The sequence below is a fragment of the Acanthochromis polyacanthus genome, chromosome 22 (genome assembly GCF_021347895.1).
Source record: "Acanthochromis polyacanthus isolate Apoly-LR-REF ecotype Palm Island chromosome 22, KAUST_Apoly_ChrSc, whole genome shotgun sequence".
Taxonomy (NCBI): Eukaryota; Metazoa; Chordata; class Actinopteri; family Pomacentridae; genus Acanthochromis; species Acanthochromis polyacanthus.
In genome coordinates, this window is record NC_067134.1 from 4,923,918 (window position 1) to 4,938,604 (window position 14,687).

At 40.0% G+C, this 14,687-nt stretch overlaps 2 protein-coding genes across 6 annotated transcripts in view; both read left to right on the forward strand.

Moving 5' to 3' along the window:
• LOC110972485 (zinc finger protein OZF-like) overlaps window positions 1-14,687 on the forward strand; it is a 657,596-nt gene that overhangs the window by 304,609 nt on the left and 338,300 nt on the right. The window lies entirely within an intron of this gene.
• Window positions 1-14,687, forward strand: part of LOC127531991 (zinc finger protein OZF-like) — a 95,351-nt gene that overhangs the window by 16,667 nt on the left and 63,997 nt on the right. Inside the window, exon 2 of the mRNA XM_051942883.1 lies at window positions 7,255-8,454. Coding sequence (XP_051798843.1) covers window positions 7,255-8,454 — 1,200 coding nt within the window. The remainder of the gene's footprint in view (window positions 1-7,254; window positions 8,455-14,687) is intronic.

Here is a 14,687-nt window from a genome sequence, read left to right on the forward strand (position 1 = left end):
GTTTTCCCTACGCTGTGCCGGTAATTATGACTGCGCGTTCTGTTTTTAAATTCATCTTCTTGGGCGGATGTCAGTCTACTTGGGTGGGCCACCCAAGTGAAGTTTATGTAGGGGAAACACTGCTGGATACAGACTCAACATCCTGAGGCGCTTGAAATAATATCAGGAGATTTCAATCATGTCAGCCTCTCCTCTCATCTGACTGGATTTACAGTTTAACTGCCCTACCAGAGAGAATAAAACCCTAGACCTGCTGTATGCCAATGTCAAAGAAGCTTACAGAGCTACTGCCTTACCACCACTGGGCAGGTCAGATCATAACCTGGTTTATCTGCAGACCTGTTAGAAACCTTGTGTGCTGAGACAGTCTGCAACTAAAGTCTAAATCAGAAGATGGACTCCTCAAGCTAGTGAAGCTCTAACGTACTGCTTTGAATCAACAGACTGGAATGTGCTTCTGGAAACAGATGAGGACAATATGAACATTGACAGACAGGTTGATTGTTTTACTGAATACATCAACTTCTGTAGAGACACAGTCATACCTGCAAAGACTGCCTGCTCTATGGAAAACATCCTGTATTGTAACAAAAATCAAATGTCTGACTGAAATAAATGACTACAGACCTATTGCCCTGACCTCACACATCATGAAAACTCTTACGCGGTTGGTTTTACGTCTACTGAGGCTTGAGGTCAAAGACAAACTCGATTCCTTGCAGTTTGCATACAAAGAACACATTGGAGTGGATGATGCCATCCTCTTCATGCTTCACCGTGCCTTGTCTCATCTGGAGGAACCTGGAGTTTATGTGAGAATCATGTTCTTTGATTTTTCAAACGCATTCAACTCCATCCAACCCACCATCCACAAAGACAAGCTCACAGAGATGGGAGTGGATCCTTCCTGTGTTTCATGGATCACAGATTACCTGACAGGAAGGCCACAGTTTGTCAGGCTGGGGAACTGTGTTTCTGGGACATTAATGAGTAGTACTGGGGCTCCACAAGGAACAGTTCTGTCTCCATTCCTGTTCACACTGTATACATCTGACTTGAAATACAGCACTGAGTCCTGCCACATTCAGAAATACTCTGATGACACTGCTATCATGGCATGTATCAGAAATGGACATGAAGCTGAATACAGAGATCTGATAAGTGCCTTCAGTGACTGGAGTCACAAAAACTACCTACTACTCAACGCCTCAAAGACAAAGGAAATGATCATAGATTTCCGCAGATCCAAAACCCCTCTTTATCCAGTGAACACTTGTGGTGTTGACGTCGAAGTGGTGACAGCCTATAAATATTTAGGTGTCCACCTTGTCAATAAATTAGACTGGTCGAAAAATGCAGACTTCATCTACAAAAAGGTCCAGAGCCGACTTTTTTGCCTCAGAAGGCTTCGATCAATAGACATCTGCAGTAAGATGCTGCAGATGTTTTATCAGTCTGTGGTAGCAGGTGTCCTGTTTTATGCTGCAGTCTGCTGGGGAGGCAGTATAAAGAACAAGGATGCAAGGCATCTGAACAAACTGATTAAAAAAGCTGGCTCTGTAGTTGGAATCTGATTGAACACATTGGAGGATGAGGCGGAGAGACGGACACTTCGAAAGATGGAGGCCATTCTGACAAACATGCATCATCCACTTCACATTTGCCTCAGTGAACAACAAAACATCGGTGGACGGCACCTATCCTTGTGCTGCAGGACAGAAAGATTCAGGAAATGTTTCTGGCCATCAGCAATCAGACTGTTTAATTCAAAAACAAAAAGATAAGACCAAATAATTGAATTTCCCTTTGGGGATCAATAGTCATTCTATTCTACAATCAGAAGTTTGCATACACTAAGATTGCTATTCCTTCAAGATAATGATGTCCTGGCTTTGAAAGCTTTTGATAGATTAAGATGTATTTTCAGGCACACCTCAAACACACTGCTTCCTTGTGTGATGACATTAGAAAATCTAAAGAAATCAGCCAAGACATCAGGAAGACATTTGTGGACCTCCACAGTTGTGGTTCATCCTTGGATGCAATTTCCAGATTGCTGTGGTTTGACGTTTATCTGTCCAAACAATTACATGCACAGATCAACACCATGGGAATGTCAAGCCATCCTACTGCTTAAGATGGAGATTAGTTAAAATTAGGATTGTTTTGGAGGGAAATGTGCTCATCAATCCCAGAACAAAAGCAAACGACCTTGTGAAGATGCTGGCTGAGGATGGCCTGAGTACACCATCCCAACTGTGAAGCATGGGGATGGCAGCACCATGTTGTGGGAGTGTTTTTGCTGCAGGAGGGACTGGTGCACTTCACAAAATAGATGGCATCAAGAGGATAGAACATTATGTGGAAATATTGAAGCAACATCAGCCAGCAAGTGAAAGCTTGGGCACACGTGGGTCTTCCAAATGGACAAGGGCAGCGCTGGTGCAAATCTGACACTGTCCTGGAGAAACTGTGCACTACTGACTTAGAACTGCTTTCTGTTTCACTGTGCACTGCATGAAAGGGGGGATTTTCGACAGTTAAAGGCACTGAAAATTTCCTTGGAATTTCAAATTAACTGCAATAAACAGCAGTTTTGAGGAAGCACAAAAAACTACTGAGAATTGTCAGGAATTGAGATGGACGGCTGATCTCCAAGGGGGTAACTTTCCAGTGTCAATGAAAATCCTGTGAGCTATACAAATGCAAATCAGACTGATGGGTGTGTGTCTGTGGTGGAAGGGTTGGTGGGTGTGGAGGGTGTAAGGTAGAGGGTTGGGGGTGGGGCTGACTTTTCACACTTGAACTGGTTTTTAGAGAAAAAGGACCCTACACAAACAAAACTATACAGTATATACTTTATTTGAATCAGGGTTCATACAGCTTTTATAAAAGTAAAATCAAAGCGCATCACAGGCACTTAACACTGTCAAAATCCTACATCTCAAACTCCATGCAGAGCAGCATGACTACAGTCACCTTTTCTCTTGTGTTGCTTGTACAGTGGATGTGTTTACCACACATCTGCCAGCAATGCCCTCAACAGGTATTTGAACATTAACATTTTGATAACTGAAGTGGGATTTTATTAACTCAATCATGCCAGATGGAATGGCCTTCACAATAGTAACAAGTTCTCTGTATTTGACTGGAAAGGCTTTAGCCTTTAGGAAGTTTTCATAGCTATAAAGGCTTCCATTATCATCAAATAAGGATGTCACAAAGATCATGTCCCTCCCAATCCAGCTCTCATTATATACACTTTTGTTTTTAATAGTAATTTGCCCATTGTGCCAAAGTATTTCTTTATGTGGAGAACAGTTGTGAACATAACACAATTTCCAAGAAAGTAATGCCTGCTGATAATACTTTGAGAGTTTCAGTGGCAATTTAGAAACTGAGAAGTTGCAGCTCATTAGAAATTGTAAGCCTCCTACTTTTTTAAATACATTGTATGGAATAAAATTCCATAGTGATTCTGGTAGCTCCAAACATTTTTTAAGCCATATAAATTTGAAGGTAGAATTTAAGTGAAAAAACTTTTAAAATTCTAAACCTCCTTCTGCTGCCTGGAGAAGTCTTTTTTTTTTTTTTGACTGTGGCCACACAAAGCAGGCCTGGAGAAGTCTGCTACTTCTGCTGCGTCACGGACGTCATCACGTTAGAGTTGCTCATCCAATCACACGCGTCGCCTCGCAAGAACTGCGCGATAAACGAGCGGACAAAGAAGCGGTCTTTGTTACGTGAGTTTCTACAATGGCGGCCCGGTATCGCCAGTCTCACTACAGGCTCCTCGTAATGAACAGCCTGGACATGACCGACTGGTTTCAGTCAGACCCGACAGACACTGAGAAGAAACTTTTGAGCTTCATCAGCGGGCTGTCTGCCAGAGAGCACCGCTGGAGGAGAAGCTGGAGCGGTGTCTGAGCTGCAGGAGAGGATGTCCGCCATGGAAGCCCAAATAAACACTTTCTCCAGCGTGAGGGCGGCGAGGAAATTCAGCGGAAAAGAGGAGAGCACAGTCCTAAAATTGTGGTAAGGATATATTCCATTTGTAGGATATTTTTTATTGAGTTTTGGTACAATTTTCTGAATTGGTAACGTTAAGCAGTGATATGTCGTCTTCCATCTTCTCCAAGCTAATAACGGCTTCTTTTACTCTTTCCCAGCCGCTTGTAAAACCCATTACTCTGCGCAGGAATTTCCGCTATAGTCAACCCGACATGGCGGATCAGGCGGAGGCGATTAAGTCATCTGCCCGGAGTCGGCAGAGAAGAAAGAGAGTAAGAGATATTACTTTGATTTATTTGATTACAGTTTCATTCATGGGAGTGTGTGTTTTATATAAAATGTGGTCTGGTCTCTGATATTATTTTTCTGTTACATTAGTAAATGTATTGATTTCTTGTACTGATTGTGTTCGCAGCTGCTGGATGCCAGGAAGACGGTCCTTGCTCCAGACGAACAGGAGTTCTGGAATGGCATCACAGCAGACATGATGTCGGATGAGGAGGACGGCAGTGTAGATGGCGTGCATGGATGGATTGTGCGGCCTCCATCCTTCCACAGCCAGGAGCTTTCCAACTTGTGTGCTGCCCTACAGGCCAGGCTGGAAGCTGATGGAAGGTACACAGCTCTTCGTCACAGACGTTTTTACAATGGACAGCCGTCTGAAAGACTGAAGCCATTGAAATACGACAGGGCAGCAGCCAGGAAACATTTAATTCCAGAGCTGATGCCTGCGACCAGCCCGGAGTGACATTCAACAATGTTTTTGTTTTGAAATGTATATATTTTTTGGAAACTTTGCACTTTTATTATTTCATTTTTTCCTTTTAATTTTTTTAAAAGAACAGTTTATTTTAATTTTGATTTGATTTTGTTCAATAAAGTGCTTGTTGTTCCAACATGTCTCAAAATGTCATTTTTTTTAGCCCATTGGTTAACAACAAGAAGTATGCAGGTTAGCGAAGTAGACACTTTACATGGCCCATATTTATTAATGCCTTTATTAAAATATTAATAATAATAAGTATTATTATTATTGTGTGTGGGGGCTGAGGAGGTGGGGGGGGGGGGGGGGGTGAGGAGGTGGGGGTGGTGAGGTGGAGGGGGGATTCATGGCCCAGGGGTTGACCAATAGCAACAGATCTTTCAACCAATCATGACACAGTTTTTTCTGTTGCCATGTCTTGTTTCATCCAATCAGTGACCTGAGTCACGCCAGACAGGAAGGCTGGATGCTAATTAGTTTTCACACCTCTGCCATGCCCCAGGTGCGAAGTCTCACTCCCCCCCCCTTGCCCCCAGGTGCGACGTCACTCCCCCCCTTTCCCCACCCCCCCACCCCACAAATCGATTCCGTTTTAGGGCGTCCTCAGCCCGTTCTGAGTGGTTGTTCACACCCTGAGAACAGTCAAGGACTGTGGAGAACGAGGTAGGTTTATCAGAATTCACAGGGTCAATAATCTGGCTTTTCATGCAGTGGTGCCCTCCATATCTGCCTCAGCAATTTCCCCAGATATTTGTGAAACTTGTCTATATCCATCCAAAGGCCAGTGAAATAAATGCCTGTGGGGTTATCCATCAGGTCATCCAGAGACGACAGTCCAACTCCCCGGATGCACCTAACATCAGTCTGGGAGACATGAACCACTGCACACTAAAACACACACTGAGAGACTTCCATCGGTACATCACATGCCTTCTAGATGAGGCAAAATCTTTGATCTGTTACAACAATGTGAAAGGTGCTTCTCCTCTGGGTTCCTCTGACCACAACTGCATCCTCCTTATCCCTGTCTACCACTGTACTGAAGCAAGGCAAAGTGCAGAACATCAGAGTGAAAGTTTGTCACACTCTGCAGGGATGTCTGGAGGTTACTGACTGAGACTTGTTTAAGGAGTCCTCAGCTGATATTGATGAACCGACTGATGTTGTGAGCAGCTGGGTCACGTACTGTGAAACCAGTGTTAGTCCTGAAAAAACTGTTAAACTATATCCAAACACTAAGCCATGGCTTTCTAAGAAGCTTAAAGACCTGCTGTACAGAAAGAAAACAGTCTTCAGAGAAGGAAATACACTAAATCTGTATAACTGACAGAAGGAAATAAAGTAGGAGATCAGGACCCACAAAAGACAATACAAAGACAAACTTGAGTCTCAGCTCAAAATGAACAACCTCAGTTCAGTCTGGGACGGCATGAATTTGATCACTGGGACTAATTAATGTGTCAATGAGAGAGTTCAGCTCAGTGGTTATAATTCTGATTTAGAGCTGGCTCAAAGTCTAAACAGTTTTTCTGTCAGGTTTGACTCCCATGATTTTAGGGCTAAACATGCTGAGACTAAAAACTGTCTCATGTCAGCCTCTCCACAGAATCCCTTTTTTGATGTGGGCAATGTAATCTGGTGTCTCAAACAGTGCAGACCAAAGAAAAGTCCTCTACCTGATTACATCGGTGTCCGTTTATTGAAAACTTTTTCTACGTCTGATTAAATGACCAAGATTGCTGCCGATGTCCCTGTCTATCTTATGTTTTGTTAGATTTTTCTTTAAATGGATTTTATTTTGCTTGTAATTGTTTGACTGTGTTTTTTACATTTTTAGAACGTTTCCTTTAATCGTTGCTATTCCCTTTAACTGTTTTTTACTGTTTTGTTGCTTTTGTTGTTTGATGGTGAACACTTGTGCAACTGCTGCACAACAAATTGCCCGGGTCATTGGGGTCAAATCCAGAATTCAGTGGCAGAATTACAGATCTTTTCTGGACTGGTATCAACATCTGATCCCCTAGGAGAAACTAGAAAGTTTTGGTGGTCTGAATTGATCCTGCTGCCATTAAGACCTAAATCTGGACATGGATGTTGTATGCTTTTCATATTGTATATTTCTCCAGTAATGTAACTTTACAGAAAGTCTGGGGCTCAAGAGATCCTGGTGGTACAATCCCATCAGTCCCAGCTCTGCTTTGCTTTTCATGGTGATCGACAGATTTTACTACCCAATATTCTAAAACTACCGTGCAGAAAGCTGAAAACTATCGGCCTGTGAAAATAGTTTTGTTGACATTGTGAGTATGCTGTTGACACATTTCTTGGTTTCTAATGACAAAGCTGCTAGCATGTCTGTAGATTCTTGATCTTGTTTCAGCCTCATGTCCAACTACATGGAATTGAGACTTTTAGGTTAAATTTTTTCATGATTGCTCTTTCATCACTGCCTCTGTTTTTATCTTTGTCTTTTGCTACAGAAATGTAAACGCAGCAATGGAGTGAGATGTCGGACCTCTGAGGAGGATAAGGATGGTTTGGCAACAACAGCAAAAAGAGATGAATCACTCAGTTGTGAGCAGTGTGGCAAGACTTTTATCACAGCAACAAAGCTAAGAATTCACAAACGTATTCACACTGTGGAAAAACCATTCAGCTGTGATCAGTGTGGAAAGGCTTTTACTAAGAAGAGTGACTTAAAAAGACATCAACTAATGCACAGTGGAGTGAAACCATTCAACTGTGATCAGTGTGGAAAGGCTTTTACTCACAAGAGTAATATAGCAAATCATCAACTCATTCACAGTGGAGTTAAACAATTCAGCTGTGATCAGTGTGGTAAGGCTTTTACTCACAAGAGTAATCTAACAAGACATCAACTCATTCACAGTGGAGTTAAACCATTCAGCTGTGATCAGTGTGGAAAGGCTTTTACTGACAGGAGTACGTTAAGAAGTCATCAACTCATGCACAGTGGAGTTAAACCATTCAGCTGTGATCAGTGTGGAAAGGCTTTTACTCACAAGAGTTATTTGAAAAAACATCAACTCCTTCACAGTGGAGTTAAACCATTCAACTGTGATCAGTGTGGAAAGGCTTTTACTCACAAGAGTAATCTAGCAAATCATCAACTCATTCACAGTGGAGTTAAACCATTCAGCTGTGATCAGTGTGGAAAGGCTTTTACTCAGAAGAGTACTCTAAGAAGTCATCAACTCATTCACAGTCAAGTGAAATTGTTTGACTGTGACCAGTGTGTGAAAACCTTTACTCAACATGAACAGTTGTTGATCCATCAATGCCCCCATTCTGGTAGAAAGCAGTACCACTGTGACTCCTGTGAAAAAACTTTCAAGCACCAGCAGAGCTTAAAATGTCACCAACGCATCCACACTGGACATGATGTGTACGCATGTGATTACTGTGGCGAACCATTTGTATTGTACTCACAGTTAAAAGCTCATGAAGTGACCCACACTGGGGTTAAACCATACCTTTGTGACCAGTGCGGGAAACGCTACAGCTACATTGCATACCTCAAAGTTCACCAACGTGTCCACACTGGGGAGAGACCATACAAATGTGACGAGTGTAAGAAGACTTTTACAAGTTGGTATTCCCTGAAACAACACCAGCAGATCCACACCAGAAAGAAAGCATTCAATCAGTGTCACAGTGAGGTATGTAAAGACTGGTCTCAGTCACAGTGTACACACAATTATGTATTGGATAATTTTGGATATTGCTGCAAAACTGTTTTGAACAACTGTGGTCAGTTGAATTCTGTTAACACATTATCAGCTATCGTTCAGTCTAACCTGTATTCGTTTTGACACAGAAATCTGGTCCAGGTTAATCTGGGGATGTAGGTTAGATGAGGAATTCTGACGTAATCAGACAACTGAATGTTAAATTCCAACAGGTAGAAGTGTCTTCAGATGTCATTTGGGGTGCTCTCTATCTCAGTCAAGGCATCAGTTCTTCAATGCTGCAGGAAACACTGACGTTGTCTGTGTTTGTGTGTTTGTTTTCCAAGCAGAACGGAACAGATGGAGAAAACTCTCAGACTTGTCAGCACTCTGCCAATGGTGAACAGTGCTGCTTTGACCAGTCTGGACCAACGTCCAACCAACAAGGAACCCTACAATGACACCAGCGTATGCACACTGGACACAAACTGAACCCCTGCCAAGAAGATGTCTCCATGCAGGAGACAATAAGATCACTGGGCAGCTCTTTTGTGGCAGACTGCTCCACCCGCGGTGCCGAAAGGAGAGATACCGCAGGTCCTTCCTTCCTGCTGCAGTCAGACTTTACAATCTAGCCTGCTCCCAGTAGTTTCTGTTCACCCATTTACAAACTGTGCAATAGAAAATGTAAATAATGACGCTGTGCAATTTCAAAAAATCCTGCTGTAGATACTGTTTCTTTCCTTTTCTTCTTCTGAAGAAAATTTTCATTTTTGTGTATATATATATATATATGTGTGTGTGTGTGTGTATTTGCACTGTGTGCTCTCTGTGTGCTTCAGTCTCTCTTATTCAATGTCCTATTGCTGCTGTACAATGGTAATTTCCCCGCTGTGGTATTAATAAAGGTTTAATCTCTCTCTCTCTCTATCTATATATCTATCTCTCTCTCTCTCTCTCTCTCTCTCTCTCCATATATATATATATATATATATATATATACACACACACACACACACACACACACACACACACACACACACACACACACACACTGACAGAGGTAGAAATGGATGTAGAATTCTACTTGTAGGGGGGTTGTAATTATTCATTGTGGATTTACTGATGATCTGGTGCCCTGGTAGTTGAGATAATGATGAGTTGTCATTTTGTTATGATTAACTCATTCGCTGCCATTGACGTCTATAGACGTCAATTAAAATCCGAACGTTCGCTGCCAATGACGTCTATAGACATCCATCATGTTTTTTGACTGGGGGGGCTGCAGGATAGTCTGTCGGAGCTTGTCGGTGAAAATCCTGGAGTTCTGGAACATGAGTGTTGCGGTGGGCCAAAAGAATGACAAAGACAGTGACCATGGTGTGGCGACAGCAAAAAGTGCTGTTGCCAACAGCCGCTGGCGATCAAAGCCACTCTCGGTTTCGGTTTCGCCACCACCGCTCTCTTGAGCTCATCTGATGAAGCCGAGTCAGATGAGTTTAGAACGAGCACACATACACACACCTAAAAATAGATTGTTTATATTTTGTAAGATGTATTGTTCTGAACCAAAATGTTGACTTGTGTTGTTTGTTTGTAAATAAATGATTTAGCTAACAAAAGGTTAAAAAGTTGACCTCAAAATGCTTTTTCCGAGTTGTTTTTGTTGTTTCATATAAGTAAACAACTTTTCAGTTGTGTGGGATGTCACTAAACCAAAAAATATTGGTATCAAAGTGATTGATGTGCCTCTCGTTATCTCTGTTTTTTGGTCAAAAACAGGTGTTTTTGCTGAAACGACCCTATGTTCTGCTGCCAATAACTTTAGAACCGAAAATGCTAGAAACAAACTTTTTTTCCTGATGAAAGAAGAGAATCTACACTTTTTTTCAATAGTTTCAATGTTTATGTAGTCTTAAAACATGATATCTGTAGATCTTGAAAAATCTGTCAAAATTCTTAAAAACTCTGGCAGTAGGGGGCTCTTTGCTCTGAAAACAGCTGGCAGCCAATGAGTTAATTGCACATGGGTTGGTCACTTTGCAAAAATTTGAGAATGGGTTTTGAAGGCCTATATAAAGGCCCAAAAAAGGCCACCATTGTTCGTCCAGTGAACAGCATCATAATGCGTCGATCACGTGAACAACGTCCCCGTTCACTGGGTATGGTGGAGGCCGGTTTGAGCTACAGTGATGTAGCCAGGCGTATGGGCTGTTCGCAACCCACAATCAGAAGCCTGGTCCAAAGCATGCGCTGACGGATTGCTGCCTGCATCGAAGCAAATGGAGGCCATACTCGGTATTGACTGTTGTGACTTTGTGTTTGGCAGGTGCTGTTTTTTCTTTTGTGAAATTCTTTATTTTGAAATCACTCTTGAAACTTTAGATTTTTGTTTCTGTATGCCAATATGCTAAATGATTCATATGAAGAAAATCCAGTTTTGGGCTTCAAAATAAAAATTATGTTGAAAAATATGGTCTCAAAGTTTTTAGTGACTGTCAGTGTATGTTAACTTCATATAATAAAAAATTAACTTACACTCAACTTCTCACATTGGAAGAAGAAGTTAACTTAGTTAACTTAACTTAGTTAACTTCTCAATTAACCCTGTCCTGTGTGTCAAAATTGACTTGTTTTAAAGTTTGAAAATGTGGGAAAAATATATATTTTCACAGTGAAACTTCTGATGTCCACGTTTTCAACATTTTTGGGAAATCTTTAAACATTTTTAGGTGGAAATAAAAAGTTAAAAATATTTCTAAAGAACATTCACACAAAAAATTTGGTTGATTTTTATGGAAATGTTCTTTAAAAATTATTAGAAGTTTTACTGAAATGTATGTAATCACTTTAGATATTTTTAGGATTGTTTTGGAAGATTTTTACTATTTTTAAAAAATATTTACAATAATTTTCTTGCCAAATTTGGGGGATTTTTTGAAAAGAAAACTTTTAAGAAATTACTGGAATTTTCTTCCTGAAGGTTTTGCAAATTTTCAGAAATTTTGGGAATTTTTTTGCTGAAATTTTTGATTATTTTTTTTTAGACAAGGAAACAATGTTTTTTGGTGCCTGTAAATGAGGACAACAGGAGGGTTAAAAGATTAAAAGCCAACATTATTAAGGTTTCCTTTATGAAACGTTTTTCATCAAGTACACAAAATAGATTAAAAATATAATCTAACATATTTACTGATTAAAATCTTCGAATTTCTTCTTTATGTTGTTCTTCTGCATAACTGACTATTTCAAACTGGCTCATGTTACTTCCATGTGATCTGCCATTAAAATGGCCACATTCTACCATAAACACTGTAAATAATAACACACCTGCTCAAAGTTAAAGGCCAACATACGACCCAAACATGACATGGATTTGGTGCCACTTTGAACTAAGATGATCTCTTCTGTTAAACAAACCGTTGATTGTGAATCTTTTTTCCAGATATGAAGCTGCTCCTTCCAGGTCCACAGACAGTAAACAAAACAAAGCTCTCTGTAAAAACCCTCAGTATGTTGAATAGAATAAATGTGGACAGTTTCATGACTGTAAGAGAAGATTTCTGGATCATTTTGGTCATTTTGTTTTAGAATGTGTTTAATTTTGATCAGTTTACATCTTTTGGTCCGTTTTCAAACATGTTGGATCTTTTCATGTTTTTTTTTTGTAGTAATTTTGGTTATTTTGCATCAAGTTTTGGTCATTTATGTGTCTAATAAAGGTAATGTTACATCTCTTTATGTTGGTTTTGTTTTGTACCATTTTGGTCATTTTATGATTCATTTCATGTGTCTGTAAGGTTGTTTTTGTTTAAAACTGTTCATGTTGATCATATTAGTCATTTCATGTCAGTTTGTCCATTCTGTGACTCATTGGCCATTTCTGTTTCATTTTTCATCTTTTTTGGTCTGTTTTGCTCATTTTATCTCTAGTTTTAGTCATTTTGCATCAGTTTAAGATTGCTTTTTTCATTTTGTACTTTTTGTGTCTAATTTTCATCATTTTGTTGCTAATTTTTGTGCCTGGTTTTGGTCATTTTTGTCTTTCTTTTTTGTGATTTTTGCTTAATTTTAGTCCCATTTTGGCCACTTTTGGTCTTTTTTTATGTCCATTTTGTAATTTTATCATATTTTTCTATCTTGGTCGGATGTTTTATGTTCCATTTTGGTCATTTTGTGTCCCATTTGAGCTGTCCCATAACATTGTTGGACCATTCAGTAGACTCTGTTTGGGTCTTTTTCTCACCACTGAAACATTTTGTCAATTTTTGTCTCATTTTTGTCATTTTATAGATTAGTTTAGATCCAACTTTACTGTCATTACACAGAGAACAAGTACTAAGACAGTAAATGCATTTTTTTAAAAGTCCATTGTGATGTCAGAGAGAAGAACTAACAACTGTTACCACATTCCATATTCTGAAGAAAAACATGGAAACACTTGAGAAAGTCAGTTTAACACACAAACCGTGGAGATATTGGAGAGCTGTGGTGAAGATTTCAAGTGTGAAACTTGTGAAGACATTATGAGCAAAGACTGTGACAGAAAAATGAAGCCTCCTCAGCCAGATAGGAAACATTCAGGTAAGACAGAAGTCCAGACAACGAGCTGCAACTCAGCTCCAGATATCAAACTACACACTGACATGTTAGACTGAAGTTTTCACAACACTGACAAGCTAACGTTTGCTCATTTTGTGCCTTATTTTGATCAGTTTGCATCCTTCGGGTTGTTGGGTTGGAAAAATGTGTGAAATGAGAGAGGAAGCAGTGAAATGTTGATAAAACTGTGACCAATCTAAAAGAAATAGCAGATGAAATATTTAGATTCTATCAACATTTATATTTTTTATCTTTTTCTGAGACAAACTCCAAAAACTTCTTTAAAAAAGTAAAACAATTTATTCTTCAAACTGACTTGTTTTTTAAAAAAAATGCATCTCCCTATGTTGCTTTCGCTTCATTTAGGTCATTTTGTTACTTATTCAATCAATTTTACATCTGTTTTTGTGAATTTTTGTACCATTCTGACCATACTGTATCTCAGATTAATCATTTAGTGACTCATATTGGCCATTTTTGTTTCACTCCATATCTCCTTTTTATTTATTTGTCTGCTTTGCTCATTTTGTCTCTCATTTATGTCATTTTGCATCACTTGTAGCTTGTTTTTGTTAAATTTTGACAATTTTGTATCTCACTTTGATCATCTCTCATCTCTCTTTGGGTTTTATTTGTCACATTTGTCCATTTTATTGTTTTTTTTATTGTTTCTTAGATTAGATCCAACTTTACTGTCATTGCACAGAGAACAAGTACTAAGACAGTAAATGCATTTTTTAAAAGTGCATTGTGATGTCAGAGAGAAGAACTAACAACTGTTACAACATTCCATATTCTGAAGAAAAACATGGAAACACCTGAGAACGTCAGTTTAACACACAAACCTTGGAGATATTGGAGAGTTATGGTGAAGATTTCAAGTGTGAAACTTGTGAAGACATTATGAGTGTTAGGGAATTCTGTGTCGAAAAAAGAATCAGGAGGCAGACTCAGAGACACACTGGAGACTCAGATGGCTTATGTTGAGAATAATAGACCCTCCAGAAAAACGCGATTATGCCATCGCATGAATTCCCGTATTAATCACCAAAATGCCGCTGATTATGCGGGGGTCAATTATTTCCCAAAAGGCCGCATAATCCCTGCAAAACAGCACATAATTCCGGTAAGAATCTCACATTTCCACGAAAAAAAAGAGAAATATGCGGTTCCCGCTTGATTTCACAATTTCCGCATAAAATGAGAAAACTATAACCAATATAAATGGAGTTGTAAGTGAGTTTTTATGTGACGCCCGGCCTGACATAATCAGCTCGCGCATTCACACACACACTAGAAGCACGAGCTGATGCGGAGTGCAGCACCAGTGTTGCCAACTTAGTGACTTTCTCGCTAAATCTAGCGACTTTCCAAAGCGTCCTAGCTACTTTTTTTTGTCAAAAGCGACTAGCCACAAATCTAGCGACTTTTTCTGCTGTTTTGGAGACTGACAGGAAAACTCGGATCAATCTACAGTTACTGTTCTCAACAAGCAGCAGGTGCTGCTGTGAGCTTCTCCCCCTCCCAAAGCACAGGCTGTCAGTCCAGTAACCCCGCAGCAGTCCCAGTGTCTGATTAGAGGACACATCCCTTCGCAGCCAGACAGCAGGTGAATCACGCAT